This window comes from Gasterosteus aculeatus, chromosome 3 (genome assembly GCF_964276395.1).
Source record: "Gasterosteus aculeatus chromosome 3, fGasAcu3.hap1.1, whole genome shotgun sequence".
Taxonomy (NCBI): domain Eukaryota; kingdom Metazoa; phylum Chordata; class Actinopteri; order Perciformes; family Gasterosteidae; genus Gasterosteus; species Gasterosteus aculeatus.
Window position 1 is genome coordinate 13,208,471 of NC_135690.1, and position 27,243 is coordinate 13,235,713.

Below are 27,243 nucleotides of genomic sequence, written 5' to 3' on the forward strand. Positions count from 1 at the left end.
GCATATATTTTAAGTAAACTGCAAGGCTCGTTGGTTTGAATCGCTATTGTGCAAGCTCCCTGAAGAAATAGCTGAAGAGACCAAGGGAGGGAGAGGGATGGGACTCCCTCAGTCATTAACCACTAAGCAGCCCATTGTCTCCTCCCTCTGACATAATGATTTAATAAAGCTACATCTGCAGTAGCACACAAGACATCACTGACGGAAAACAAAATGCTGCTGTATGCAGCACAATGCTCAGTGTGCTCCTGCTGCTTTATTAAAGCAGGCTGGCAGCCGTGCTGAGATTGTGTGCTGGAGCGAGCGCTAATTGCTCACTTCATAACTTGGCTGCATTGTTTGCAAACTTATATCACTGAGCAAAGGGCATTTCGGCTTCATTATATCTGATTTGGAGGTGTGAAATTGGCTATTTCCCTAGTGCCTTTACTTCTTATTTTTTCTCAATAAGGCGATCGGAGGTCAAGTTCCGGCCCTCTTTGACTCTTTATTGCCAAACATGACCTCGACCTTTGCTTTCCACCTGCTCACAGCTGCTGAAGTCCAGCGAAGGCCCCGTCCTGAGGCGCCGTCGCCGTCACCTGGATTCCTCCCAGCCTTACATCGCTGCCAAGTTGGCCTCACTGCCCACCGCCTTCACCGTGGGGGATGAGAAGATGTACAACGGCTTCATCAACAAGCCGCTCACCAGTTCGCAGGAGTACCTCTGCTTTGTCGTGGCGGTGCTCAGATTCGAAGGAACAGACAGCACTGCTAATTATGTAAGAGACACGCATGCATTTATCACAACTTTCATTCGTGCTATTTTTATTTTTATTTTCTGGGTAAAAAGAAAAGAAGGATTTGCCTGTTCCGTGTGTGTGCGTGTGTAGATGTGTAACCAATTTCAGTGATTCACCCTTCCTCTGACTCTAACCATGCTGCCCCTCAATCGTTTCCAAAATGGCACAGGCAAGCCAAACTGTTTGTCTCTTTTTACTACCACTTTGACACCCTTTGGTACGGCCACATCTAAAAGTCATTGCGGCTTGTCCTTACGACTCCCTTATCGGTCAACAATGACATCACAGTTTCCGGCAGCCTCGGATTTCTTAACAATGCTTACACACAACTCAGGGGTTCTTTTTTTTCCATGGAGGCACCATGCAGAACTTCACTAACACGGAGGCCCCGCTCTCCACGGGATGGTCTGGGGGTAAACTCCACTGCAGGAAGGATGAGAGTCCGCTATTGCTCCGGGCTCCTCCTCTTCCCGGGACATGCATATTCAGTAGCTGGGACATGGGCAATCACAGAGAGAGAGAGCGATGTCCAAAACCCAATCCCGGACTTTTCCCCTATTTGTCTTCCCTCTCAGCTCTTTTTATTTTGTGCACACTCTCCTGCTCCCTATATTCCTTGACCGTGAAGAGAGCAGAGGAGATTGATTATTGTGGCTGGAGTTAAGAGGAAGGCCCGGTCATGTGGCCTGGGGAGTCTCTAAAGCAGGCCTGATTCCCTTGAAATGCTGCTTTAAATGTCTCTAAAGCCCCCCCCACACCCCCCTACGCCCCCGCCCCCTCAGTAATCCTCCACTCCTTCGCTCTGAGAAGGGGAGGGAGGTGCAGAGGAGGCTATAGTGGGCAGCCATGATACACTTGACTTCAAAGGAAATGCTTAAACCCCATCGCTGCACAACACCGTCACTGCACCTGCCCGACACGCACGCTTGGATCAGTGACGCTCAAGATTCTTCTTTTTCTGTCTACTCCCCCTCCTTAAACTGTGTAGCCCCCTCCCACCTTCAGACTAACTCGCTTGCATTAATCAGGCTCCGCTCACCGGGTGAGTCCATCAGTGTGCTTCCCTTCCTCCTCAGTAACCTAGTTATTGAGACATTTTCTGCAAAATATTTAGCTTTTTTTAACCGTCATGCAAACTAGACAGCTGAATGCATTCCTTCCCTTAACTCCTACAGTGATCTCATGCGGGCAAAGACGTAGTCTAGCTGGAGATGGTGTCACGGCGAGAGATTAAAGAAAAGATCGGTACTTGCTGCACCCTAACTAGTCAGACCTAGTGGACATCTGCTGCTGAAGAGAAGGCTCTGCTCTGAGAAAAGTCTGACTCTGTGGCATCATATTGTGTCACAAATGATGTCAAAATCCTTCCATCCTGCATTCAAAATACACTTTACAGCAAGAACATTACTGCACTGCATGTGAACATCGAGATGTCCTCATTTCTCCCCGTAACCGGCTTTCTAAACTAAACTGAATTCTGAGGACGTGACTAAAGACGGCTGTCATTGAGAGCCGCTCAAATCCCCGAACGCGCTCTTTGGGAAAGTCAGACGCCGCCGCAGTGTTTGTTTTTGTTACCCCCAATGCGGCGCTCGCAAACGTTTATTGCCAAACACAAATGTCCACAGAAGGTAAAGCGTGCAGCGAGCAGTTGGCAGAAGTTGCCTCGAGCAGGATCTTCACCAGACCCGGGAGAATAAGACAACAAGTGCTGAAGCAAATGACTTGTGTCTTTACTACACTTCCTTGCCGCCACCCAAAGTCCCTCAGCGTAGATCAAAAGGCACCGCCAGGGCTTAATAAGCCGCCGTATATCAACGGCCACGAGCAGCCAGCAGTTGGTTGCAGAGAAGGAGGGAAGGCAGATGGGGGGGGGCAGAAGGAGCAGAGAGGGTGCCTTCATGTCTCCCCAGCACCCAAGGCAGATAAACAAGCCGGGGGAAGTGTGAAATGGGATGATAGATGCTGGGTGTGTATAAACAGTATCATTTAATGCAAGAAGAGAGTGAGGGAGGGAGGTAGCATGAAATATTGTGGGAGAGGTGTCGGGGAGAGGAAACGGGGGAAGCAGCATTTTTTTTGTCTTCCGACCCGTCCCGCCAGTGAAGCTGGAGTGAGCTGGCGCTAATGTGTGCTCTTTCCTTTGATGAGCGAGAGGTGCGCTTGTGGGGTGGAAAGAATGTGTTTGCCACAGCTTTCTTTTCTCGGTGTTATTCGGGCATTTATATTCTCCTCACCCAGGAGGCATTGGCTTTGTGGCACTAATTCTGTTGGTGCTCTGCGCTCAAAACGCCCTTAACATGGAACACTGGCTTCCTTGAAAATATCAAGCAAGGATTATGAAAACACAATTTCTTTTCTTTCTTTTTTTTTTCTCTCTCGCTCGAGATTATACGCGCATTCGAGCCCAAGTTTTAAGTTTAATAGGAATGCATGGGATCTCCCTCAAGCGCTCCCTCTAGATATCTGGACGCTCTCTATTCCGCCGGAGAGGGAGAGGCGCGCTTTCCGCAGGGCGGGCGGGGAAAGACGAGGGCATGTGAGGGAAGATGCAGCGGAAAGAGGAAAATCCGAGTGGAGGGAGAACGACCGTTGGAATGAGGAGGATCATCGCGCAGCGTTTGCAAGGCCCCCGAAGACACGTTTCTGTTCCTTTTAGATAAAGGCACACTCACACCTACTCTCTCTCTCTCTCTCTCACTTTTTGGCTGTTTGGTCTTGCCCTCCTTCGGCACCGTCTCGCTTCCGTTGGCCATGTCACGCAGCAGCGAGGAGAGCGCGGGCCCCTCGGCCTCTCCGGGGACGCGGCCCGACGCGCAACGGCGCCTTCGCCTGTTTTGTTTGTCTGGTGCTCAACCCCGCGGCTCATTTCAGCCACTTTCGGAGAGACACAGAGCTGGCGGGGTCAGCGCCGAGTCGGAAAATAAACGCGCCTGTGCCGCGGGGGGGAGGGGTAGTTGGGAGGAATAGCGGCTCACTTGGGGAAGCTGTGCAGCCCACGGGCCAAATGGCTGACTGGATATACTGCTACTACATAACACCTCTGCCTCGCTCTCACTGTCTCTTCACTCTCCACCTTCTCTCATTCCCCATTCTCTCTTTTCTCTGTCTTTGACAAACACTTGCAATCATACATACACGCTCTCAGCGAGTGATACCTAGACAAACACACACACACGCACACCTGGGGAGGCTCAGAGGATCTTTGGAAAATAAACAATGAATGCTCACTCGCACGTTTTTACACACATTTGTTGAGAGTCTTTGCACGCAAGCAAACACTTTCTCTTTTGCTGGCGGATGCACTCGGGTACCTTTATGAACGAGCATGTTCATTCAGGGGTAATCCTTACTGTCGGACTGTGTATACAGTAAAAAGACTCATCTCCAGCGTTAACGTTCGGTAATTTAGCCTCATGTGTCTCAGTCGGGACGGGGTTTTATAAAAAGTCATCAAAGCTCGGGTTCATCCATCTTTAGCTGTCCGTAATTCTAACGTCCGATCTATTGAAGTTAGTTATTTACAGTTGAGACTTTTCAATTGTTTGTCGGCTGAGGTTAAAAATGCAAAGCCCGACTATTATTTACGTTGGCGCTTGATCAATACTCAGCGGCCCTCGTGTACACGCACCCGCCCCGTGTCTGCGTGCACGTGCACACGCACCATCCACTGACACTACACATTGTTTTGCTTTTATGTCTCTGACTCGCTCGCTCTCAGGCTCCACACATTCCTCCACTGCTCCATTGTGATGCCACTCTGCGAGGCATTAGGAGCTGCGTGACTGAGCTTTTATCAGATATTAGGGCCGTTCAAATGGATGATCCCAGTACTTTGCCGTGACCAGCGGACAAAAAGCCCTCTCTTTTTGTTCAGCCCTCTCCTCTCGCTTTCGCTCCCTTATCCTCCGCTGAAAGCACAGCTGCAATCATTTGTTACACTACGGGGGGAAAAAAAAAAGTTTTTTTTCCCAGGACTCCCTGCAGGGCCACATCCTACAGCCTTTTTATGGGCCCTCCCGAAGGAACAGGAAGCCTTGTGGCGTCGTCACATCAGCGGTGTCCTACCGCTGCGCCGCTTCTCTTTGTTTGTAGATAATAGCTTCTTCCCGAAGGCACACAGAGCAGCAGAGAACCGGGCTCATGTGCGTCGGTGTGGGCCCGCGTGTGAATGAAGACAAAGACAAATGGAAAAACATGGCTGCTTTAATACGAAAATGTGAATCGTTTTACTTTTTCTTTTTCTTTTTTTCTTGAGTCATGTTGAGCCTGCGCCTAATAATAATGGAGCGCGCCGTTGTGCACGCACGCCACTGTGACACGCCGTAACACTCACACACACGCACACGCGCGTACTGTACATTTTTCCGGCAGTTTCCCAAGAGTACGAGAGATAACGGAACTATATGACAGAAAGCAGCGCTCTTTGAGCTCATCTCGGGCTTATCTTTCCAATTAATATCTGCCTGGGCGCCGAAGAGCAAGCTGCTGTGCGGCTAATGATCCGGATTACTGCTGCCTGCCGCCCCGCCACTCCCTCTGCATGCTGGGAGCCCAATTCCTTTCGAGGGCTGCGATCTGTCAACCATACACCACCCCCCCACCCCCTCCTCCCCACCTCCAGGACCTGTATCTCCCATCTTCATTCAATAGGAGGCCCGCTGAGCTCTAACGACGGATGCTTCGATCCTCCCTTTTCCTCCTTCTCATCCGTCACCTTGCTGCCGTGCCGTTGACCTCCCGCCTCCTTTAGACGTTCTTTCACACTGCGTCACCGTGCACCCACTCTTCGACGGCAGCCTCACACAGCCCTCCACCCGTCCCTCCCCTCCTCCGTCTGAAGACAAAGGAGAGCGGAGATGTCTCATTTACAACCAAGGTGGAAACGCACCCTAACCTCCTCCTCCTCCTCCTCCTCTTCCGTCACGGTGTGAACACTAATGAAGAAGAGATGAGTCCTCTCCTGCGCCCCAATTTATCTCAGCGGCCAGGGGACCTGCACACTCATCCCCGCCTTTCTGTCTCTGCCTCTCTCGCTTTTGTCTCGCACTTGCTCTGTCATGAACACCATGCAGTGCTTTAATAGAAACAACACTTCACAAGCCAAAATGGTTATTATTTTTGGGAGTCAGGTTGTTTTTCTTCTGCTGCATCCTTGAACTGTTGAGTTATTACTAGCATGAAATAGCTTGTTTCTCAGGGTAAAGGAAACAAAACTAATCTGCAGTCAGACATTTTATTATTTTTCCTTATCAAAGTAAACGTAGTGCCATGTATTGTTATGTGTTTCATGGTTCAAAGTTCCTACATCAGCTACAGGAAAAAAATGCAAAATTCATGGTTTCTGTTATTTTTTCTTCAAGAGTTAAAGAGGTTGCCCGTATTGTCTCCAAAATTGCCACTTCTCAAATGTATGAAAGAATTTGTTCTTCCATAAAGTTTTTTTATGTAATAACATTACAGCAGTTCTTTACCAAGCTAGTATGCTTTTGAAAGCCAACTGAAAAGTTTCAACTAAATTCAAAATATCTTGCGAGACTCGTTCCTCTATAACTATTATACTATATATCTACCTTGACATTAAATATAATGTCAACATGTTTGTTTCATATAATTTCCATGTAATGTTTGGACTGTTTTGGGCTTTTTAGGGAGTTTTAACCCCCTTATATTTAAATAGGAAGGGAAACCCTTGCATCCGTCGAAGCAACGGCTCTCATGCACCTGCACTTCTGCTCTCTTCTTATCGCTTGCAGATGACGTTTTCAGCCAGTCCCTACTCGGATCCAATCCAGGTCACAACAACGATGCCTCAGGGAATGGAGCAACCGGAAATGTTGTGGGTCATGGGCCCAGTGCTGGCTGTGGTCCTCATCATCATCATTGTCATTGCCATCCTGCTCTTTAAGAAGTAAGAGGCTGTTCTCCGCCGTGCTCCACTGTGTCAGATTATACTGCAGAGACACTTGTTTCTTTTGGTTGCATCAGGAATGGAAATGAGACACGCTCCCCTCTGCTACTTTGCAACATGCTGTTCACACACCAAACTGTAATATTACATATCCTCACCATTACATACAGTACGACAAGATGGGATTGATTTTCTCTTCTTCCCAAAAAGCTTATGGCCTAGTTGGTTGTTTCTAACAGTACGATGTGAGTGTCAGTCAAAATAGCAGGTGACATTGCCTCCTTAATGAGAAGCCCGGCTCGGCTGTCAAAGACCCTTAGTCAGGAGTAACAATAGTGTGTGTTGGCCAACATTGTTGGTCATTTTAAATAAGAAACAGAAGGCATCAGAGGGATTAAGTTCAGTCGATATCCCTTAAAAGCCCCTCAGCACGCAGGGTATAAGGTGCCCTAAAGCTAAACTAAAGCTGGAATGAAGTCATACTGCCACGTTTTGCCACTAACTTGGGGGATTGGCTACTTTTGTGTTGTTTTACACCCATGCAGATTGAATTTTTGTTTATTGGCGCAAATGTCTTGTTTTAAGACAATAAATCAAGAAAGTCCTTAGTAGTCTCACAGTGAGGACATTTGCGAGACTACTGCAGCAAAGTGGACTGTGCAACAAGAGACATCAACAAATACAAAAGTACATAAAGACTGACCAAGCGGCCTAAAATACATTTTAAAAAAAAAGCGTTTAACTATAATGAAAGGACCAAGACAAGCAGCAAGCTCAACAATTGAACAATATTTAATTGATGAGATAAATAGTTTGTGTTGATGATAGAATTGTTGCTTAATGAAATAGCGAGCCGCGTTCCTTAGCCGTCTCACAGCATCACAGCAATTTCAGCTGCTTGGACCACAAAACCCACATGGTATGGAAAAACCCTAAAAAAAATACCTTAAAATGGGAAAAGGTTGTTTGACTGATTGACTCCATCTTCTCCTGATGGCTCCCTTTCAAATTCTCCAATTTACATCATACGGTTCCTCTTCTCCGACCTGCCATCTCCTGCCTGGCAGACGGCTGCGTGGCTGCCGTCTCTGCCAGACTTACAAAGGGACTGGTTAATAATAGGCCTCGAGACAGCTCGCTGCTGAGTGGCGCGTCCTCTGTCTGGAAGCTCTTTCTCCATGTAGACACAAATCGACAGGAGAGGCTGTGGGGAGGTGGCTGTGTGCTCCTTTCGCTGTGCACTGGCAGCAAATGTGCAGAGGAACAATCTCACTCTACCTCGTGGTGTTATTGCTGCCTGCATATTTTGCCAAGACCAATAGGAGCAGCGAACAATGATGAGGTTACTCTGCAAAGTCTCCTGTGAGTGCTTAGATAACTTTCTGCGCTGCGCTCGTAAGTTGTGTTGTACATTTATGGAAGAGCTGCTTTTAGTGCTCAGAAAATAGTCGAGATTTCAAAGCAGTAAGTTCCATGGTGATAACAATTACCTGTTAATACTCCCCTGTCTCTTCTCGCTCTCTGTGAAAGCAGCAAACAGGAAAGGTGGGTACTGTCACTGTTACAGCAGACACAACCTCGTCTTTCACCGCCCGAGTCCCTTTCATTTGTGTTGTGAAACGTATTCATCATCTTCTTGGGGTTGCATTGTCAGCATCCTCTCGGCTGTGGCATTACACTCAAAGAGAAATAAAAAGAAGTTTAATCTGATCTGTTTCAACGTGAGAAGCAGCTGACTCTGCAGCCCTTTGTAACCGGGGTCAAAGGAACCCCCCCCACCCATCCCCCCAGGTCACGTCGGTGTACCGGTGCATGCTCCACGTCTAGTGCCAGTGTTCCTCCTCAGATCATCCCGCCTGCCCTGGTTTGTGTGCCTGTTGTGTTTCATTATCCAGCCAGTGTCAACGCGCCCCTTCAGAAGCTGCCTCATCTGAATATGCCAAGGCTTCACCTGCTGCTGAATGGGCCATTGTGAGGGAAATGCCAGATGGAGAAAGAAACTGCTGAAAAATAAATGTTCCCATCTTTTAGGCTGACATTTTCCATTCCTCCACTGTTAGCCCTTTGCCCCTCCTGTCCCTGCTTCCTCACGGCAGGAGTCTTAACAAAGGGCCCTGTTCTACCCTCATTAAGCGCCCCCCCCCCCCCCCCCCCCCCCCCCCCCCATTGCTGCACACACAGTCACACTGTGTGTGCACGGACTTGCATTCTCCCACGTCCCAACTCTCACTACTAGTATAAGATGAATAACCCCGTTGAGATTGCTGCCATGTTTGCTTTAGCCGAGCACTAGAGTGCGATTCACATCGGATTCGTTCAGGGGAGGGGGGCGGGATGAGGGACGTGGAGAACCCATTTGCAGATGCCTATTCCCCCCCCCCCCCCCCCCCCCCTCTCAGTCCAGCCCGGCACCAGCAGTGATGTCTGGGAAAACCGGATACGGTCTGGCTCAGCTGCTGGCTGCAGAGGAAAAGATGCTTGTCGTAGATTAGCCGTCACGCTGCTAGCATTAGCTTAAGCCCCCGCAGCCTAAGATAACAGGTGGCGGCGAGGCCCAAGCCCCGGGGGCTGAGGTGGGCCGCTTTAAGGCCGTGTGTGCACCGCCAGCTTTGTGTATTCCCTCCGCGCCGGGCTTCAACAGAAGGCCCCGCTCCCGCCCGAAAGCCCGCGCTCGCCACTTACAAATGGAGTGCAATGAGATGTGAAATTTCCACAGGGTGCCCTGATGGTTCCTTACGCCCATTTCCATTTGCAGTCAGAAGGCTTGCAACTCTGCAGGTGTATTTGTGTGTGTGTGTGTGTGTGTGTAGTTGTGAGAGTAGAGGTGGGAAAACATACATCTGTGTGGCTGTCTGTGTGTGTCTGTGCGCGCGTGTGTCAACAGATGCTCGCTGTCTGAGCATTAGAATACAGGCAGGCTGCGTTCTCCGCTGCTCTCTCCGGCTGATGGACAAAGCCGCGGTCGGCTGGGCCGAGCCAGGACGAGCTGTGCCGTTCTATGCTAGAATCAGCAAGGCCTGGCCTGGCAGTGCAGGTGCAGCACAACTGGTCTAATTACCCAGTGTTGTGCCACCCAGCTGATGAGCTAATTACAGCATCCGCCTGTTTTTTTTTTTTTTCCTCTCAATCTGGAAAGCCGGTAAACAGAATGTGTTGTTAGCACACAGACACAGCAGCGAAAATCACACATTTCCATCTTCGCTACACTCAAACACAAGCTCGCGTACACATTCCCACACAGCAGCTGTCACTTATCCAGCAGCAAACCAACCCGAGCTATCCCTCTCCAGGAAAATAATGGCATTTCTTCAAACACATTAAAATCCAGTTGGGTAACTAATGGGGGGAATGCCCCGGTGCATAGTGTCTCTTGAATTACTGGTCCTCAGAACTACTTTTGGAGGAGCGCTAAGTACGTCATTAACCTCATCAAGTATGCCACGCATTGAAAATATGCCTGTTTCCTTCGGTCGCTTGTTTTTCAAACATCATTCTTCTATCATCTCGCTATTCCCACTTAGTTTTAACAATTGTTGCCACAGTGATGTGTCCTGGATTAAGCATGTGAGGGGCTTTGGGAGGATGTGGTTGACCCCGTACTGTCTGGTTTTTTCGCCACCTCAGGAAGCGAGCATCTCCCCTCCCCAAAGATGACCACTCGGGTGGGGTGAAAGACTCCCTGCTGGCCAACTCCTCCGACCCCGTGGAGATGAGAAGACTCAACTACCAGACCCCAGGTAATGAGCCACTGTCTTTGCTTCTGCTTCTGCTTAGAAATGAGCATCTGGTTTCATGGCGTATGGGATCGTATCCTCGCAACTAACTGGGGAACAATTAGTTGCGAGGAATCGAATGCCATTAAATTCCCATAATGGCTTGTTCATTGTAAAAACGACTTGGATCGTGACTTGGACACAATTTATTATAAGTTTGAAAAGTTGGCTGCATTTGAATGTGTTATATACTGTGTGAATGTCTGTACAGAAGTACAGTGTGTGCATTTTAAGAAGGTGTGCTGGTTCAGTCGATGCTTCTTTCACAAAGAAATGTGTAAAAAAATGATTCTGTGATCAAGGATTTGAAAGGGCTTCATTCCAAAATGAAAAAAAACCCTCTCATAAATTGTATCGTATGATCCTTCTTCAACGCTGAAAGAAAACATCTTCAGGGGTCTCATAGCTTTAATATTGTTTCATAATGTATTTTCAATGGGTTTTTTGGAATGAATTTCCTTTTTTTTCAGCTAAAATCAGCTTTTCCATAAGCAATTGGATTCTGCAACGCCTACTTTCCTGTTCTTTTGATGGATATTTTTTTGTGTGAGTGGTTTTTGGCAGATGTTGCTATGTGAGATGCATGTGCACTGTTATATTTATCCTCAGTCTTAAAAAAAAGGTCGGTAAGGGAAAATAAACCAATCATTCTCACCATGGTACCCAGCTGCAGACAGAGGCAGGCCGAGTGGATCCACATTCCATCCACGTGCAGTGGCCTGGGGTTTGGGGGTGGGGTGTCAGGGCGCCAGCCTTCTTCCTTTTTCTTCCTGATCTCCTCCTTCCTCTCCCCCCGGTTCTCGCTGCTCCTCCCTCCATGAGCTCCTTTCATTCCCCCTAGCCGGTAATGAGTCCTGCTGCCTCTGATGTCAAGGTGAGCCAGGCGGAGGGAACAATGGAGCTGAGAGAAAATGTCAACCCTGGCGCACGCGCGCCCTGTGCTCGCTTTCTCTGTGTTTTCTGCGTGTGCGTGTATCCCTTCTCACGGGTTATTAAAGATCCCATTCCCCGTACACACACACACACACACACACACACACACATGGCCCCTTTGAACCCCTGTAGAGGAATTAAACAGCGTTGCTTCTCTGAATGAGCCCTGTTCTCCCGTCCTCCCACTCCACCTCTTTCCTCTTTTGTCTTCCATTTCCCCCTGTAGGGTAATCTCTCTCTCTCTCTCTCTCTCTCTCTCTCTCTCTCTCTATGTCAAACGTATCTCCCTCTTTCCCTCCCTTTTCCACCTCGCTGTTTTGCTCCAAGAGTGACGATGATCAAAAATCACCACCAGGCTGCGTCTAGCTTGTAGAATTGTGTGCGACTCCAAGGTTGAGCTGAACGAATATTGGACAGTCCTTTCCTCTGTCCTCCTGCTCTCTCTGGGCTTTGATTCACCGGCAGAAGTCGAAACATTCCTGCTGATTCTGATTGTTTCAAAGTGGTCTTGCCGGTTGCAGCTCATGTATCCGGCGTGTTGGTTTGTTAGACTGACTTCGGGCGGCCCCCTTTTGGCACTCCAAGCACCCGGCGTGCGGTTCTAATGAGGAAGACTGACCTGGTTTGTCCTCAGCAGACCCGGTCCAGATAGTATTTGCAACTACCACACTCAGATCCCTCGTGTTTGACACCTCAGATAAATATATATCCTCTCACACACACACAAGCGCTGAAGGTCATCCGTCCAAATTCACTGCTCACTTTTCATCATAGGTGATAACTTTTAAGACTTAAAATGCAGCCCCAGTATATTTCCACCTACATGATGGCCAAAACAATGAAAGCACACACAAGTTGTAATGGAGGGAACATTTGCTAAACACCCTGTACTCAGTAGTGTGGTTTCAAACTGGGGAGGGTTTTAAAGTCAGGCTTTGTGTGCACTTCTGTTTAACGGCTCAAACTACACTACTTGAATTGTCCCGAGAGAGCAAACAACACTCGCTGCCCACTCCAACCGGCTTGAAAGGTTATTTGCAGATACTGTTTGGCCCTGGTCTGATACCGAGCCATCCCCATTGATTGAGTGTTCTTCTTCCTCCCCCCTTCACTCTCGTCTCTCCACAGGTCCCAGCTCTCATCGCTGCCCCAACACTCCAAGTTAGTCTGCTCTCTCACCTACTGTGTATTTCCCACACATGCAGTCTTTCTTCCTTTCTCACTCGCTCCCGATCCCATTCCTGCGTTGCAATCCCGACAGACATCACAAGCCCACAAGCTTGTAGCCTCTGCAGCGACGTCCTCTCTCCGGCTGCGAAGCCACCCCCGCAACACCTTTTTGGCGCGGAAACGGAGGACTAGCTGGTTTCACGGATAGTCGAGCAGTGCGCGCAGTTACTCTTGTTTTGCATTGGCCTCGGTAACTACGGCAGAAACGAGCATGCGGTAGTCATTCATCTGCACACCTGACCTGTGACCTTGACTACAAAGTGCGTGCTTTAGGCTACGGATGCTCCGTGCGTCACTTTAGAGCCTCGCCACGTGTCACATACAGTTGACATTTAACACACGAGGCAAGTTCCCAGCAATCCGTTTAAGCACAGAGCCTTGCCAAGTTCAGAGGCACGTGGGGGGGGGATTTGTGTCGGTAGATTAGCAATAAATCATCCAATAACTCTGCGATGAGGAATCTAGTGAGCGGCGGGCAGGGTCGGTCGAAATTAATCCAGCCTGAGCACTCCCGGGCTGGGCCGAAAGAAGTCTACTGTAAGGACAGCGATTTTCAAAGAAATGAGTTTTGGCTGGTGACCAGCCAGTCAGTTTTCCCTCCTTCTCCGGGAAGTGACAGTGTGACTTATCTGCAGAGACTCGTGGGCTCCGGCTCTGATCCCACCTCTGCCACCAAATGAGCCTTGTGGCCTCCGAGCGATGTCTGCCTCCTGCTTCCCTCCAGGAGCATGCCCACCCAGTCACTCATGTGCATCACCGCGCCAGCCCCACCTCTGTCCACCTCACTTAGCATGACAATGTCACCAAATGTCACCAGCCTGTTTTAACCTGTGCTCTCTCTCTCTCGCTCTCTCTCTCTGTGTGTATGTATATATTCTCTCTCCTCTATTCCTCTCATCATGCATTGTTGAAGTGCACTCTACTCACCATTACACAGCCACCTCATGGTCCCACTGGCAGCCTCACTCACCCCGCGGTCCAACCAGTGTTTGTCTAAGTCCATGTGCAGGTTTGATGTAAGGAACAACTAGATCTCACTCTTTCCTTTGTTTCCCCCCACTTTTCCTCTTCCTCCTCTTCCTCTCCCAGGAATGAGGGAGCACCCGCCCATTCCAGTCATTGACCTGGCTGACCACATAGAGCGACTGAAGGCCAACGACGGCCTGCGCTTTTCCCAGGAGTACGAGGTGAGAGCCGTGACCTCACGCCGCATCGGCGTTTCCCTCTCTTGTAAACATGCGTCTTTGTTATCCGGCCTGGGAGGAGGTTTTGTGTTTGTGGCTGTTACGCATGGATTCTGCAAGGATTATGGACGACTTCTATCGCATCTTCAGTCCTTTCTTACAACTCTATTACCAATCCCACCAGAAAACACTTACATCAAATGCTGCGAGAGGCATTTTCACAGAACTAGCAGGTGGCGCGTTGCTTAAGCAATCTATGTGCATCTTGATGTTTTCCCCCGAAGAATGTTATTTTTCAGGCGGTGTAACTTGGTGAGGGATTATCTCTTGTCAGTGTTCTTCCTCACAAAAAAAGGTGCAATTTGCATTTAAAGTGGTGCATCGTAGTTTGGGGACGAACCAAGGCCAGATGAAGAGGGAAGGCACCCTTGAATACAGAAAAACAAGAGGCGTCTTTTATTTATTTGTTCTGATTGTTCCCATTTATCAACACTAATCAGCTCTATTCCTCTCGTTGATGGATCCGTTTGTTTTTCTTTCTTTTCTTTTTTTTTTGTTACCTTCACCTAAAAAGTTATGTTATCTCGTCTGACTCTTGCAATTTTACATCCCATCATAGGATGATTTTTGTGATCTCATGGCTTTTCCACGAGCATCAAGGCCAAACTAGTTTAGGCGCTCTGTTATCTGCCCTTTCTCGTGTTAACTGAGAAAAAACATTTGATGCACCTGCATTTCCGCTACCATCCACCCTGACAGCTAACATGTAAAACCATTTGATGCGTGCATTTACACACAATGTATTGAATTCATTTAAGTTGAATTGAATCCAATTTCACACACACATCTTTCTATGTATGAACAGGATGAATCGGGGGTGGCGGGTTTGTTGAAACTGTTTTAGGGTGGTGTTTATTCAGCATGGACGAAGCATCTTGTATGGCATCTATAAGCAGGAGGAAGAAAATACATTCTGTACATAATGTGATATATAGGAAGCAAATCTACTCATGAAACGAACAGCTAACTGAGGAAATGATTCCTTAGTCAAAATTTGACACTAAATGACGCGCTTTGCCATGTTGCTCAGTGCCTCTCCAGCAGATTCCCCTCCCGGGCATGTTGCGTGAGTGTAAACGAATGAAGTCGGGGAAGTGGCTTATATGACTGCAGGCAGCCAGCCCGGCCCCCCTCCAGGCCCGGGAAGACCCCCTCCGTGGCCCGGCAGATGGCCGAGCGACTCAGTGGCAGCCAAGGCAGAGCTCACGGCGCTCTGTCACAGACGCGTTCGCCGATTGTTCCCGTTGCTTCGTACCCCAAAGGCACAGAACTTGTAGGAGCTTCACCGGCTTCTCGCCCAGATCTTTTGGGCGACTTTAACACTTTCTTTTGCCACCAACGCCGGTCCACATCACACCGAGCACGCCGGGGTAATGAGCAGAATTTGCCAATCAGGCAAGCAGCAGATCCCCCTGACAGTCCTTTCTTATCGCAGGAATTATTATTATGCTGCAGTCGTCTCCGGCGTGAATACCTTCCTCCTCACTTCCTTCTACCAGCTCTACCCAACTTGTTTGCTAGCTGTCATCCGACAGCGCCTGCTGTTCTCTGAGCGCCCGACTGGATATGACACGTTTTGACTTGAAATGAAGTCCTTCTTTTCGTAATGGCGGCCACGGACAGAGAAATTGGCGGTGATGAGCTCATCAGCAGCAAAGGGCCTTTTTACCCACATGCATCTGGGGACCGAGCTAGTAGGAGCGGGAGTGGAGGACTTCTGGCATATGAGCATTCCACACGCTTTTCCAGGAGCAAATAACACACAAGTTCAAACCTCGATTCCTTCCTGTTACAAAGTGTTCTTTCTCATCCACAAAATATAAGACAGTGACTCAGAAGCAGCACTCTGAGCAGCTTCTTCCCGCAACAATGAATGTCCTGATTAAGGATTTCACACGTCTAACACAATCAACGATGGCTTTCTCTAGGAGAATAACCGAGTTTAAAACAGGTTTTATTTGAACTTTTCTGCCATCTTTTTCTACAAATGTAAGCGGCACAAACACCTGAAGTGAAGTCATTATTATTCTACGGTTTGAGGTGTCCTGTTTTGACACTAAATAACTCCTATTAACAGCCATGTTAAGTAAGTGCAGGAATTCCAAAGGTGTCGACTCCTGCTGGATTTGTGAGGCGAAAGGTCTGGGGAATTAGTGGACATGGTTCCAGGGGATCAATTGCGAATAACAAGAGACTCTGTGACATTATCGAGCCACGGGATGGGAGGCCGTCACATATCTCCCCGGATCAATATGTATGCAGCCTGTTGTCGTCTCAGCCCCAGAGACAAATGACGCAAGAAGGGAAGGGCTAGAAACAGAGAGCGGAGGAAAAGGGAGCTGGTGGAACTAAAATACAAGATAGGAAAGGACAACAAAAATAGGAGATGAGAAAAGCCAGAAAGGGGGGAGGATGGGAAGAATCATGGTTACCATTAGCGGTCATGCATGTGACTTCTCTGAATTAGGTAATTCAATAAGACCTTCCTAAATGGAGAGGATGAGTGTTTGTGGTTGCCAGCGAGCTTCAGCATAACTTCTATTCATTTCGCTGCTAGAATGACCATTTTCATCATGTCAGGTTTGGAAATAGGAGAAATACGTTTGCACGGTGGCCTTTATGTTGCTGCCATGCAAATTGTCGACCTATTAAAGCAGCATCAGCGGATGCAGTGAAGCCAGAAACATGGTACTTTGTCAACTGATAGCTTGGGTCTTCACAATATCCTTCCTTCCCAGCATGAAACCACCGCCCTGCAGCACTCCACTAAGGCTTTGAAGGGACACCATGTTGGTAGATGTTCCATTTAAAGGCTTTTTGTCCTCCGTTTACCACAGTTCAATGTGTGACAGTAGACAGTATGGTAATCTACAAACCTAACTTGCTCTATTTTAACCATTTAACACTCACAATCTCTGTCTTCTCTCTCCCCCTCGCTCTCCCTCTCTCGCTCTCTCTCCTCTTTCCCACCTGCCCTCACAGTCCATTGATCCGGGCCAGCAGTTTACCTGGGAGAACTCCAACATGGAGGTCAACAAGCCAAAGAATCGCTATGCAAACGTCATCGCCTATGACCACTCCAGAGTGGTGCTCACCTCTGTTGACGGTAAGAGCTCACGTATCCACTCAACCCCTCGGACGGCCATCGATCCTCCTTCACCAGTGTGTCGGAGCTGCCTTAGAAATCCCCCATTTAACCTCAAAACACTTGTAGCCTTTTTGCTTTGATGCAGAATGTCGGCCATGATATTCAGCTTGGTAAATCACTTTAAGTGATTCGTCATGTGTTTTGATAAAAATGATTCTGAGTTTGATCTGATCACTGTTTCCGAGCGAGCTCACCGGATAAACAAACGATTTGAAATCCTCGCTTCTCGTTGTCGTTAAAGCCGTTCCAGGCAGTGACTACATCAATACCAACTACATCGACGGCTACCGGAAGCAGAATGCCTACATTGCCACGCAGGGGCCGCTGCCAGAGACACTGAGCGACTTCTGGAGGATGGTGTGGGAGCAAAGATCCAACACCATCGTCATGATGACCAGACTGGAGGAAAAGTCCCGGGTGAGGAGAGAGGATTTTATTTACTCCATGACGATGAAAATCACTCACTTCATCCTATACATTTTGTCGTGATGTATATTAATTTGCTGCCGTGTGCGTACTCCAAGATTTAATCACAATCATCATATGCTTTTTTGTTAATAAACAGCATAACTACGAGTGACTGAATTATCTCATGATGAATGACTACCTAATAAACCATAAACTAGTAAATAAAAAATCCAGAAATACATTTCAGTCCGAAAGCAATTGCATGCACTAGATTATGAATTGATTTTATGTGCTGCACCAACACTACTGTTAAATAAATGTACTTTGAGCCCTTTATAAACGGGCACAGTGACAGATGATGAGGGCCATTTCTATCGATCACAAAGAGAGTTTGGAGTTTCCTTACATACATACGCATATATATATATTCATGTGGCTCAACTCTGGGGATGAGAGTACACCAAAGCCAGAAGGCATATAGACACGCAGTCTTACTTTAAAGCAGGATTTGTCAGCTTGATCAAAGTGCCGAGCACTTCAAAGGATATTTTGTCTTTGGACTGTATAGCTTTGTGCCGCTTCTCTTCTAAATCTGTTTATAAGGTGAAATTGCACAACAGCTTCCTGCCGTTTCACTTTTCCTGGCTGTTTGTTTGCCAAATATGCAAATGTTGCCGTGGCAACTTTGCGTATGATGACAACATGCGCATGCCCTCACGAAAATGTATTGTAGTTATATTTAGATTTTCATAATCATCTAGATACTTTTTTTATTTGCAGTTTTCAAACTGCTCAGTTACTTGATTGCAACATATTTATTTTTGCAACACCATGCCTCGGTTTTTATAAACACCAAGTGCCTCATTTGTGTTTGCGCGTTCTGAATTTAGCTCTTGAAAGCCTCTGCATCATGATGAAAACTCTGAGGTTGCCGTTAAGAGGATGCTCACCCAACAACACCTATGTACTGCTAAAAATATTCAGGCTAATAAAAGCAAGGGAAAGGAGCACATGGGCAACTTGAGGTTCAGAATTGGATGGGTTTATTTAATTACCATCACAGAATCATGCGCATGAATTCCACGGAGGAGTTAAATCAGTGTGGAGCCCTGCCAGTGTGCGGTTTCTTTATTAGCGTGTGCACTTGGTGCCCAAATGAGAGTCCCCAGACTAAGAACTGCAAGTAACAGGGATTGTAAATGAAAGAGTTCATTTCCAAAATCCTAGACATTGATTATTTAGAGCGGTGGGTGGAATATCATTACGGGAAGCTGCATCATTCAGCATCTCTATAGAGGCTGAAAAATAAAAGTATTTTTGTCCTTCAAAACATACTCATTCTAATTTTGAGCTGTCATTTAAGGAAATTGACGCCAGACCTCTCTTTAGTACAGACCTCATTTATTTGTGCCTTGAAGAATATCTGCTGATAGGTTATGCCAATATGCTTGATACGGTGATTTTTTTATTACGCTTTCTGTCAATCCCTCTCTGAGAGGATAAAGGCATTCTTAACAATGCTTTTCCTTTATGTTCAGTGCGTCTGAGTGGCAATTTGAGAGATCTGTGATGGCTGAACATGCTCAGCCTGCTTTCATCTTAAGCTCACAGCCGCAGACACGCACAAGGACACAATCAGCACAACATAAGGAACTTAGAGAGAAATAGGACGGCCTCTAAGCCACTCCAAACCTCACACATCCTAATCAATTGGCTCGCCAAAACTGTGGACAGAGATGCAGGGAACCAAACCTGCCTTTCACCATACGGGTGGAAATGTGTCTCTTCCCTAAGAGCTAGACTTTCTGAAGTGCTTAATAACATTAATGTGTTAACAGCTCGAAATACACGTGTCTGTTTAATCACTATTGACTGTAACGCTGGTGCACATGAATCACTACCACAACCTCTGATTATTTTCTTTAATGACATTTTAAGTGTCTGTGATACTAATGTTTGTCACAATTTTACAATTACTTTTTACAATTCAATATGAAACATCTGGTGTCTGCATCAGCGCTGAAAATTACATTTAAAATGTAGATCTGTCCGGACAAAATCAAATGAGACTGCAGTGCGTCAGACTTATAAATAGACATTTAATAAGACAAAACTACGAGACGACCGTATCACCAATAATCAGTTTTTTTGTGTGATGTCATATCTCTTGCATAAACACACATCCTGTATTTGTCCACTTCTCTCTCGCACACTGACGCGATGAGTAACCACCGCCGCCCATCCGGACCGCCGCGTTGCTCCAAACAGAGCAGAAGCGCGCCGTGCACCATGAGATTGTCGAGCGCTATAATTACCAGTTAGTAAAACCTTAAAAGGTCAGGATTTGAAATAAGACCAGAGGTATTACCCACTGTGTGCGTGTGTGCACGCGTGCATGTCTAGATAAGAGGTCTGTATTCTCTTGCAAAAGGCCAGGCGACGACATATGAAACGCGAGGTTCAAAGCAGAAGCAGATGATAGTGAGACCTTTGGTGAGTGTGTGTGTGTGTGTGTTTTTGAGGGAGAATCTGCCACCCAACCTCTAACAGCACAGAGATATTCATTACCGTGGTGACTGCTAATCCATATGTTTGCACTGCAAGCGGTTCCCATCACTCAATTGAGTTTCTCCTGCAAGGCCTACCTCTGCCTCTGAATGGGAGATGTCACCAAGGGAGGTGAAATGTGAGGGGGGGGGAGTTCGAACGCAGTTTGTTTGTCGATTTGTACCGGCTCGCTGAGACGGCCACGGTGCTTCCAAATGTCAGCCTGGCACTGCGGTATCAATATGATTAGCCTGGCAGCACCACATCTCTTCCTCTAATTTGATCCAAATCAATAGCGGCAGTTTCTTTGTCCCTGCGACTCTGACAGTTTGCTCAGTTTCCACGTGCGGAAAGGCAGTTGAGCGGACACGCGGCGATTATGTGAAAATGACAAACTTTTCCCACGCACGTCTAAGAGGTTTTGTTTTTTTCAGTCCGCGCTATTGTTCAGAACACCCGTGACTCATGGGAGAACGGGTGCAGCTTATCGTTTAAGATGCGTAGTAGGTGGAGCGCATTGTTGTGGACTTTCTTTCCAAACCACGTTTTTGTCTTGAAAACTCACACGGAGAACCAACAGAGCCCAGAAGCTAGACGCGAGACCAATCAGTGGGCAGAGGGATTTTGATAATGATGTGACTCATCGCCTACAGATACTTCAAAATAATTCAGAAGTAGCTAAGAACATATTTCTCCTGTGACTAGTCGGCGATGTCACAAGGAAAAGTTGAACGTTGAGTTGCGAAGACTTCAGCTTTCTTCCAATCCAACAGAAAGAGAAGCAGTAAAGCTCAAACAGTTTGTTCTTCGATACACAGACTGAAGCAGAGTGTTGGATGGATCTTAAGCCTCACTCACAGTGAAGGGGGTCCCGTGCACATGTGCAATGTGTCCAGTAGCGAGGGCCCGCTGTCCCTGCACCACGGGCGAGAACATTGGCTGTTAGACACGTGTCTCCCCACAATGCAGCCCAATCATCACAGATGCGCCAGAAGCATCCATGACAAAGAGCCGCTGACCACCCGACAATTAGCTGATCGAGAATGATCACAGTAAAAGACAAAGTGGCCATTTCAATGCCCTTTTTGAAGCCCACTTCAAATGCTCACACACATGGATGCACGGGCACACGCTCAATCCAATCGACTTATTAGCCGATACAGGAGCTGACTGCGGGTATTTGTTTTTTAATTAGACAATGTAAAAGTGGCCTTTGTTCTGACCTCTCTAATTGCCGCCCCCCCCCCCCCCCCCCGTGCTAATCAGTGTGATCCTACAAGCCACGTGGTGGATGTTACCAGCAGTTCGGTCCTGACAGCGTGCCCTCTCTCTTGCTCTGCCAGGTGAAGTGTGACCAGTACTGGCCGTCGCGAGGCACAGAGACCTACGGAATGATCCAGGTCACCATGCTGGACACTGTGGACTTGGCCACTTACAGCGTGCGCACTTTCGCCCTCTACAAGGTACAGTACCGCCTTGTCATTTGCACCCAACCGTATACGAGGCAACAAGACAGCTGACAACAAAGTAAATGACAAAGTGAAACCGTGTAATTAGTGTGATTATACAACTTGCTTCTATCTATTGCTGTTAAAATGATCTTGAAATTTGCTACATTACTTTAGAGTTTCCCGACCTTTCATACAAACAGTGTAAACATGATTTATAAAAAAAACAAGGCCTCCGAAGCATGACAAGTTCATCTTTAAAAACAGAAAAAAACTATGTTCTAAAAGTCAAACCTGCCTGTTACTGACTCCTCTGACTCTTTTGCAGAATGGCTCCAGTGAGAAGAGAGAGGTGAGACAGTTCCAGTTTATGGCCTGGCCGGACCACGGGGTGCCCGAGTACCCCACCCCCATCCTGGCCTTCCTGCGCCGGGTGAAGGCCTGCAATCCTCCAGATGCAGGGCCCATGGTGGTCCACTGCAGGTATGTGTAGAATGGAACTAGTGCAGTCGGTGTGCCTACAGTGAATTCTCTTTAAAACAAAATGTTCAAAAGAATATTGAAAAAAGAAAAGATAATTAAATGATAAAAATAATAGGTTGTCAAAAAAAGTTTTTTGTCCGTCCTCCCTCCATCAGTGCGGGCGTGGGCCGGACCGGCTGCTTCATCGTGATCGATGCCATGCTGGAGCGCATGAAGCACGAGAAGTCCGTAGACATCTACGGCCACGTGACGTGCATGCGCGCCCAGCGGAACTACATGGTCCAGACCGAGGACCAGTACATCTTTATCCACGAAGCCCTGCTGGAGGCCGCTACGTGTGGCAACACCGAGGTTCCGGCGCGCAACCTGTTCGCCCACATCCAGAAACTCACCCAGCCGCCGCCCGGTGAAACGGTTACTGCCATGGAGCTGGAGTTCAAGGTGATTGTTCTGCGTCATGAAGCATTTAACTTAAAAGATATCTCATAATAGATTTTTTCAGATTTATAGGGCACTGGATAGTTTTCCTGGGGTGACATTGTGATACTGTACAGGTCACGGTGTCACTATTGTACCACTGTGATCACACGGATCACACGCAACAACAAGTACAGGGGCATCAGTAGATGCGAACACACATGTTTTGGGGACAAACGGACCAGGACCAACACACCAATACACCGACACATGGAGAATTACAAAAATGACTGACCATCGTCCCCAAACGCACACAGCTGGCGTTCAAGGTGACTCACAGTCCCGCGCACGCGCACACCTTCTGTCGATAGCCATCGACTGCGATGTTATTACACACTTTCGTCCCAGCGCGGCTCTGCCATTAGCCCTCTTATGACCGTGATCCATTCTGTTTGAAGTGATAATAGCATCTACACTCCTGCCAACAGCGGAGAATGAAAGGCCGAGAGAATGATTGCGGCGTATGTCGGGGGGCCACAGCCTCCAAGCAGCACAGATACACATACAAATTCTCCTAGAGGACCGTGACTGTCCACAAACACTCCCGTGCTGTCCATCTGTGCTCTGTCTGCAGCCAGCGCCGAGCGCGTCACGCCCACATCCCTCCGAGCTCTGGGACTCCATGGGAGACGGGTCCACTGCACTTGGTTATACCTGCCGGCCGCATTTCTCTTTTATCTTGACAGGGAACGTAAGCTGTAGGTCTGCAGAGAGACCTTCCTGGGAAGCGTTTTAGACTTCCTTGTTTGTGGCTGCAGGTCGTAGGTCAGAATCTCTTCATCTCTCTCTCTCTCCCTGTCTTGATATCCTCCAACCTGTTTTTCAACAGAGACTGGCCAACTCCAAAGCCCACACGTCACGCTTCATCAGCGCCAACCTACCCTGCAACAAGTTCAAGAACCGCCTGGTCAACATCATGCCTTTTGAGTCCACCCGCGTCTGCCTGCAGCCCATCCGTGGCGTAGAGGGCTCCGACTACATCAACGCCAGCTGCATTGACGGCTACAGGTCAGCAGAGGAGTTCAACCTCAGCATTTCAACAGTCGAGGCGATGACAATGAGTGTGCTTGCAGTGCTGACTTTGACCTTTAAGGGACAAGGCTGCATTGTTCTATATTCATCTAATCAACAAATGCCATAAAAAGATCAAAGGCAGCAATTAATTACTCCCCCCTCTCGCTCCCTATGCTTTCCAACACCACGCGGCACCGTCTCTATCTCCAAGTCTGATCTTACTGAAGAGCTGTTTTTAGCATATGCAAGTCAAACAGAAAGAAATGTTTAAGCGTTGTTTAGACAGAGTTGTTATTTGTTACGTGTCAGCTGTCAATCCAACCCGGCCGATTGAACCAGATTGAAAAGGCGAGACAAAAACAATTGTCTGCTGATGTAATGAGTCATAAACTTCAATGTGGCCATTACGTGAGCAGGAGTGCAAACAAACAAACAGCCTTTTATTATTCATTTTACTGTAACTTTCTATCTCCTAGGAAGGATCAATAATCCCATTCGGTCCCTCTGAGGTGGATCTAAAAATCCTTTAATTGAATCTGAGAGTCCACACTGCAACCTTAAAGCCACTGTCATTTAAAATCCAATGTCCCGGAGGACAGATTCAGCACAACAAAAATTGCATCACTGTCCTGAAACATAGCAGACATCCGTAGTTGCCGAGATGAAAATGCATGGGGGGGGACAGAAGATGAGTCTGCAGTGGGTAGTATCCAGTTGCGAGAAATTACTCGCGGCTCTCGTCTGCTGCGCTACCACTCTCACATTGAAGCTACGCGTCTGCCCTGTGATTCCAAATTGCCTCCTGGAGGGAAGAAGATGAAAAGGAAGCTCTCCGTTTTATATCTTTATAAGCGCCGCAGAAGAGACAGAAAGAGGTGACTTCTGTCATCCCGGTGTACGGCGAGGGGATGCGTTTAGTGAGGCTGAAATGCCATCATTCAGTCGATATGGGGTTGTGCTTCGTACCAGTCCATGAAGGAGACAACGCCCCCTCGCCCCCAACCGCCTGCTCTTTCTCCAGTTCCGCTGTTAATGAGGCTGCGCTCAGCAGAGGCGGACCCTCTATTGTTGCCGTGTAAATACCATAATTGCAGCAAGAGAGTAGCGTAATGAAGTGTGTTTCCTTTTTTCTCATCCATGTTCTCTTCTTTCCTCTTTTATTTTTACCCCTTTCCATCTCGGTCTCTCACTGCTCCCCTGCTTAATCTGTCTCCTTCACACCTCTTTTTCACACTCTGTTGCCCCCCCCCGCCCTCCTCTCCGCCCTCTTCTCTCACTCGCCATCTTCGTTTTCCATCCAAACAACATGGCAGACGCATCCGGGTGGGGACCTGTTGTGTGCACCGGCGGCACCGCGTGATTAAGCCACTTAAAGATCCCGGCCGTAAATAAAAACTAAACAGGGGCCTCTCGTGCCCTTCACCCCAGCGTCTTCAAGAAAAGCCAATAATACGCTATGCTAATGAGGGCCGAACCATTGATTCATGCGACGAGCCCTGGCAGTGCTCCGGAGCAGGCTGCAGTTTCAGCATTGTAATGAGGTTGAAATGAAACGCTGTGTCCTCAAGCGCTGCAGTCATGTGGGATGATGCAGAGAGCGCTCGTCGGGACGCCGTGTGCAGAGAAGTCAGTTTTGCGTGGTGTGCCTTGAATTGTTGTTGTTTTGGCTAGGGGCGGCATTATGGGGAGGTTAGAGGGGTCCACCCTATCAATTTGAAGTTTAGCATTCATCCCCAGCTCAGCTTTGCCCTCTCCTCTCATCTGCCTCTTTCCTACAATCTCATATTCTTCCCTCTCCTCTCCTCTCTTCTCTTCTCTCCGCTCCTCTCTTCCTCTCTCCTTTCTTCTGTGCTGATGTCCTCTCCTCCCCTCCCCTTCTCTCTCCTCTCCTCCTCCCCAGCAGTCCGTTTCACTTTGCACTATGATGACCAGCCGGAGAGAGCGTTTACTCCCCACATCCTCTCCCGCTACTTTGTACACCACCTCTCTTTATTTAGCATTTCCTTTTCCCCCCCGTTTTCCTCTTTTTAATTTGATTCCTCACTCTGTTGCCTTTCCATCCTCGCATGCTGTCTTCTCTCCTCTGTTTCTTTATTTGTGCGGGCGAAGCCCTGAGCATATTCTAATCTCCCGGTTTCACATTAGTGCCTCGCCTGCAGCACCTTCATTAGTTGTTCAGCCGCGGCTCGCTGTGTGCAGCAGTGTCGTCTGAATTTACATGCAAAACTACTAAACGCATACACGCATACACCTGAATGCAAAACCTCATGTGCTGCAGACATGTGACAGCGTGTGTGTGATGGAGCGGGCTCGTGTGTGTTGGAGCTCCCTCTCACGTTGTCGATCAGTGTGCTGCTGCCACCTGCTGTTTGACGGAAAAAACTGCTCCGCTGAACCAAAGTCACGTAGGACAGCAGCACCGCTTTGGCTCAGAGGATGAGCTCATCTCTGGCTTTGTGATCATGTCTCTCCGTCTCTCTCTCCCTCTCGCTCTCTCTCTCATTCCGTGGTGCTTTACAGAGGAGGGGGGGGGGGGGGGGGGGTGTAGACGATCTATACAGGCTTAAATAGCTGAATCACGACGATAGATGTCAGGGATTATTTTCTGTGTTCATTAAATGTGTAGAAATGTGTCTCGTTGGCATTAGGCTGGAGAACATTTTAACCATCAGTGCAAGTATAACAAGACATTACATTTTCAGCTAAATGCTTTTTTAGCACAAACTGATATATAGTGAGTGTTGCTTTTATAGCCCAAAAGCCGTCCTTTTGCATTTTTCTGTATTTATGTCACCAGTTTTGTTGCATGTCTTTTATCTTAACTGGATACAACAAAAACACACTTTATCATTAAATCCATTTGTGGTTATTGCTCTGTGATGTGCTTTATAAAACCAGCTGTAAAAGCACACTAAAATCCTTAATTACTATGTGTTGTTTTGAATCTTTTCCTCCTCTATGTATCCACAGACAGCAGAAGGCCTATTTGGCAACACAGGGTCCCCTGGCAGAGACCACCGAGGACTTCTGGAGGATGCTGTGGGAGCACAACTCCACCATCGTCGTCATGCTCACCAAGCTACGAGAGATGGGACGGGTAATAATACACCAAGCAAACCTCTGTGGGAATGTGTGCAGCACTCTGAAGGTCATTGGACCACTTCAGAGAACCGGTCGAATGTTTTGCAGTTCAGTTGGTTCCGCTGAGCTTTTGTGTCATTCAGCTCAAATATTAATTCATTCCAACCTGAACAATAACTTTGGTTAAAAGTTAACTTCCTTATCGCCATGACTGAAGAACCTCTGGTTTAGAGGCTACTTGTATGCTGCCGGGTCAGATTTGTAGTTGCATTCTATGCATAATTATGTTTTTCTTACTTCCTGACTGCATCACACTGTGGAAAATGTGGCAGAGAGCTAAATAGTGTATTTTGAAAGCAGACTATAGAGGCACATTTCTGAGTTCTTGTTAAAAGCCTTACTACATAACATCTCGAGATAGAAAAGGAACTCAGTTATTAAAAAGAAGCCGTGACCTTTAAAGAAAATGTGCGTGTTTGGGGGTGTGGTCGTAGGACACAAAAATCCAGGAGTGGCCCTTAAATGTCCATATAATGGGAAATAAATGTCTTGCTAGTTATTTTTTTTTTGAACTTTTTATTTATATTTTTTCACACGACAAAAACAAAAACATGGAACATTATCTGAGACTAGGGCTTGGAAAAAAAAAAAAAAAACATAATTATTATAAAGATATATACTGTGTACATACATGTATATCTTGCTGCATCTAATATGAATCCCTATATCTCAACAGACACAATACCACAATGTACAGCCATATC

At 47.5% G+C, this 27,243-nt stretch overlaps 1 protein-coding gene across 22 annotated transcripts in view; it reads left to right on the forward strand.

The window, feature by feature from the left end:
* Nucleotides 1-27,243, forward strand: part of ptprfb (protein tyrosine phosphatase receptor type Fb) — a 135,122-nt gene that overhangs the window by 102,480 nt on the left and 5,399 nt on the right. For 14 of the 22 annotated variants that reach the window (XM_078099444.1, XM_078099447.1, XM_078099452.1 and 11 more), the window contains 12 exons: nt 534-761; nt 6,539-6,693; nt 10,318-10,430; nt 12,528-12,560; nt 13,719-13,816; nt 16,856-16,979; nt 17,263-17,438; nt 21,320-21,439; nt 21,753-21,907; nt 22,063-22,348; nt 23,214-23,392; nt 26,369-26,495. In XM_078099444.1, coding sequence (XP_077955570.1) covers nt 534-761; nt 6,539-6,693; nt 10,318-10,430; nt 12,528-12,560; nt 13,719-13,816; nt 16,856-16,979; nt 17,263-17,438; nt 21,320-21,439; nt 21,753-21,907; nt 22,063-22,348; nt 23,214-23,392; nt 26,369-26,495 — 1,794 coding nt within the window. The remainder of the gene's footprint in view (nt 1-533; nt 762-6,538; nt 6,694-10,317; nt 10,431-12,527; nt 12,561-13,718; nt 13,817-16,855; nt 16,980-17,262; nt 17,439-21,319; nt 21,440-21,752; nt 21,908-22,062; nt 22,349-23,213; nt 23,393-26,368; nt 26,496-27,243) is intronic. The other 8 variants (XM_078099454.1, XM_078099463.1, XM_078099453.1 and 5 more) reach the window with 1 other exon arrangement.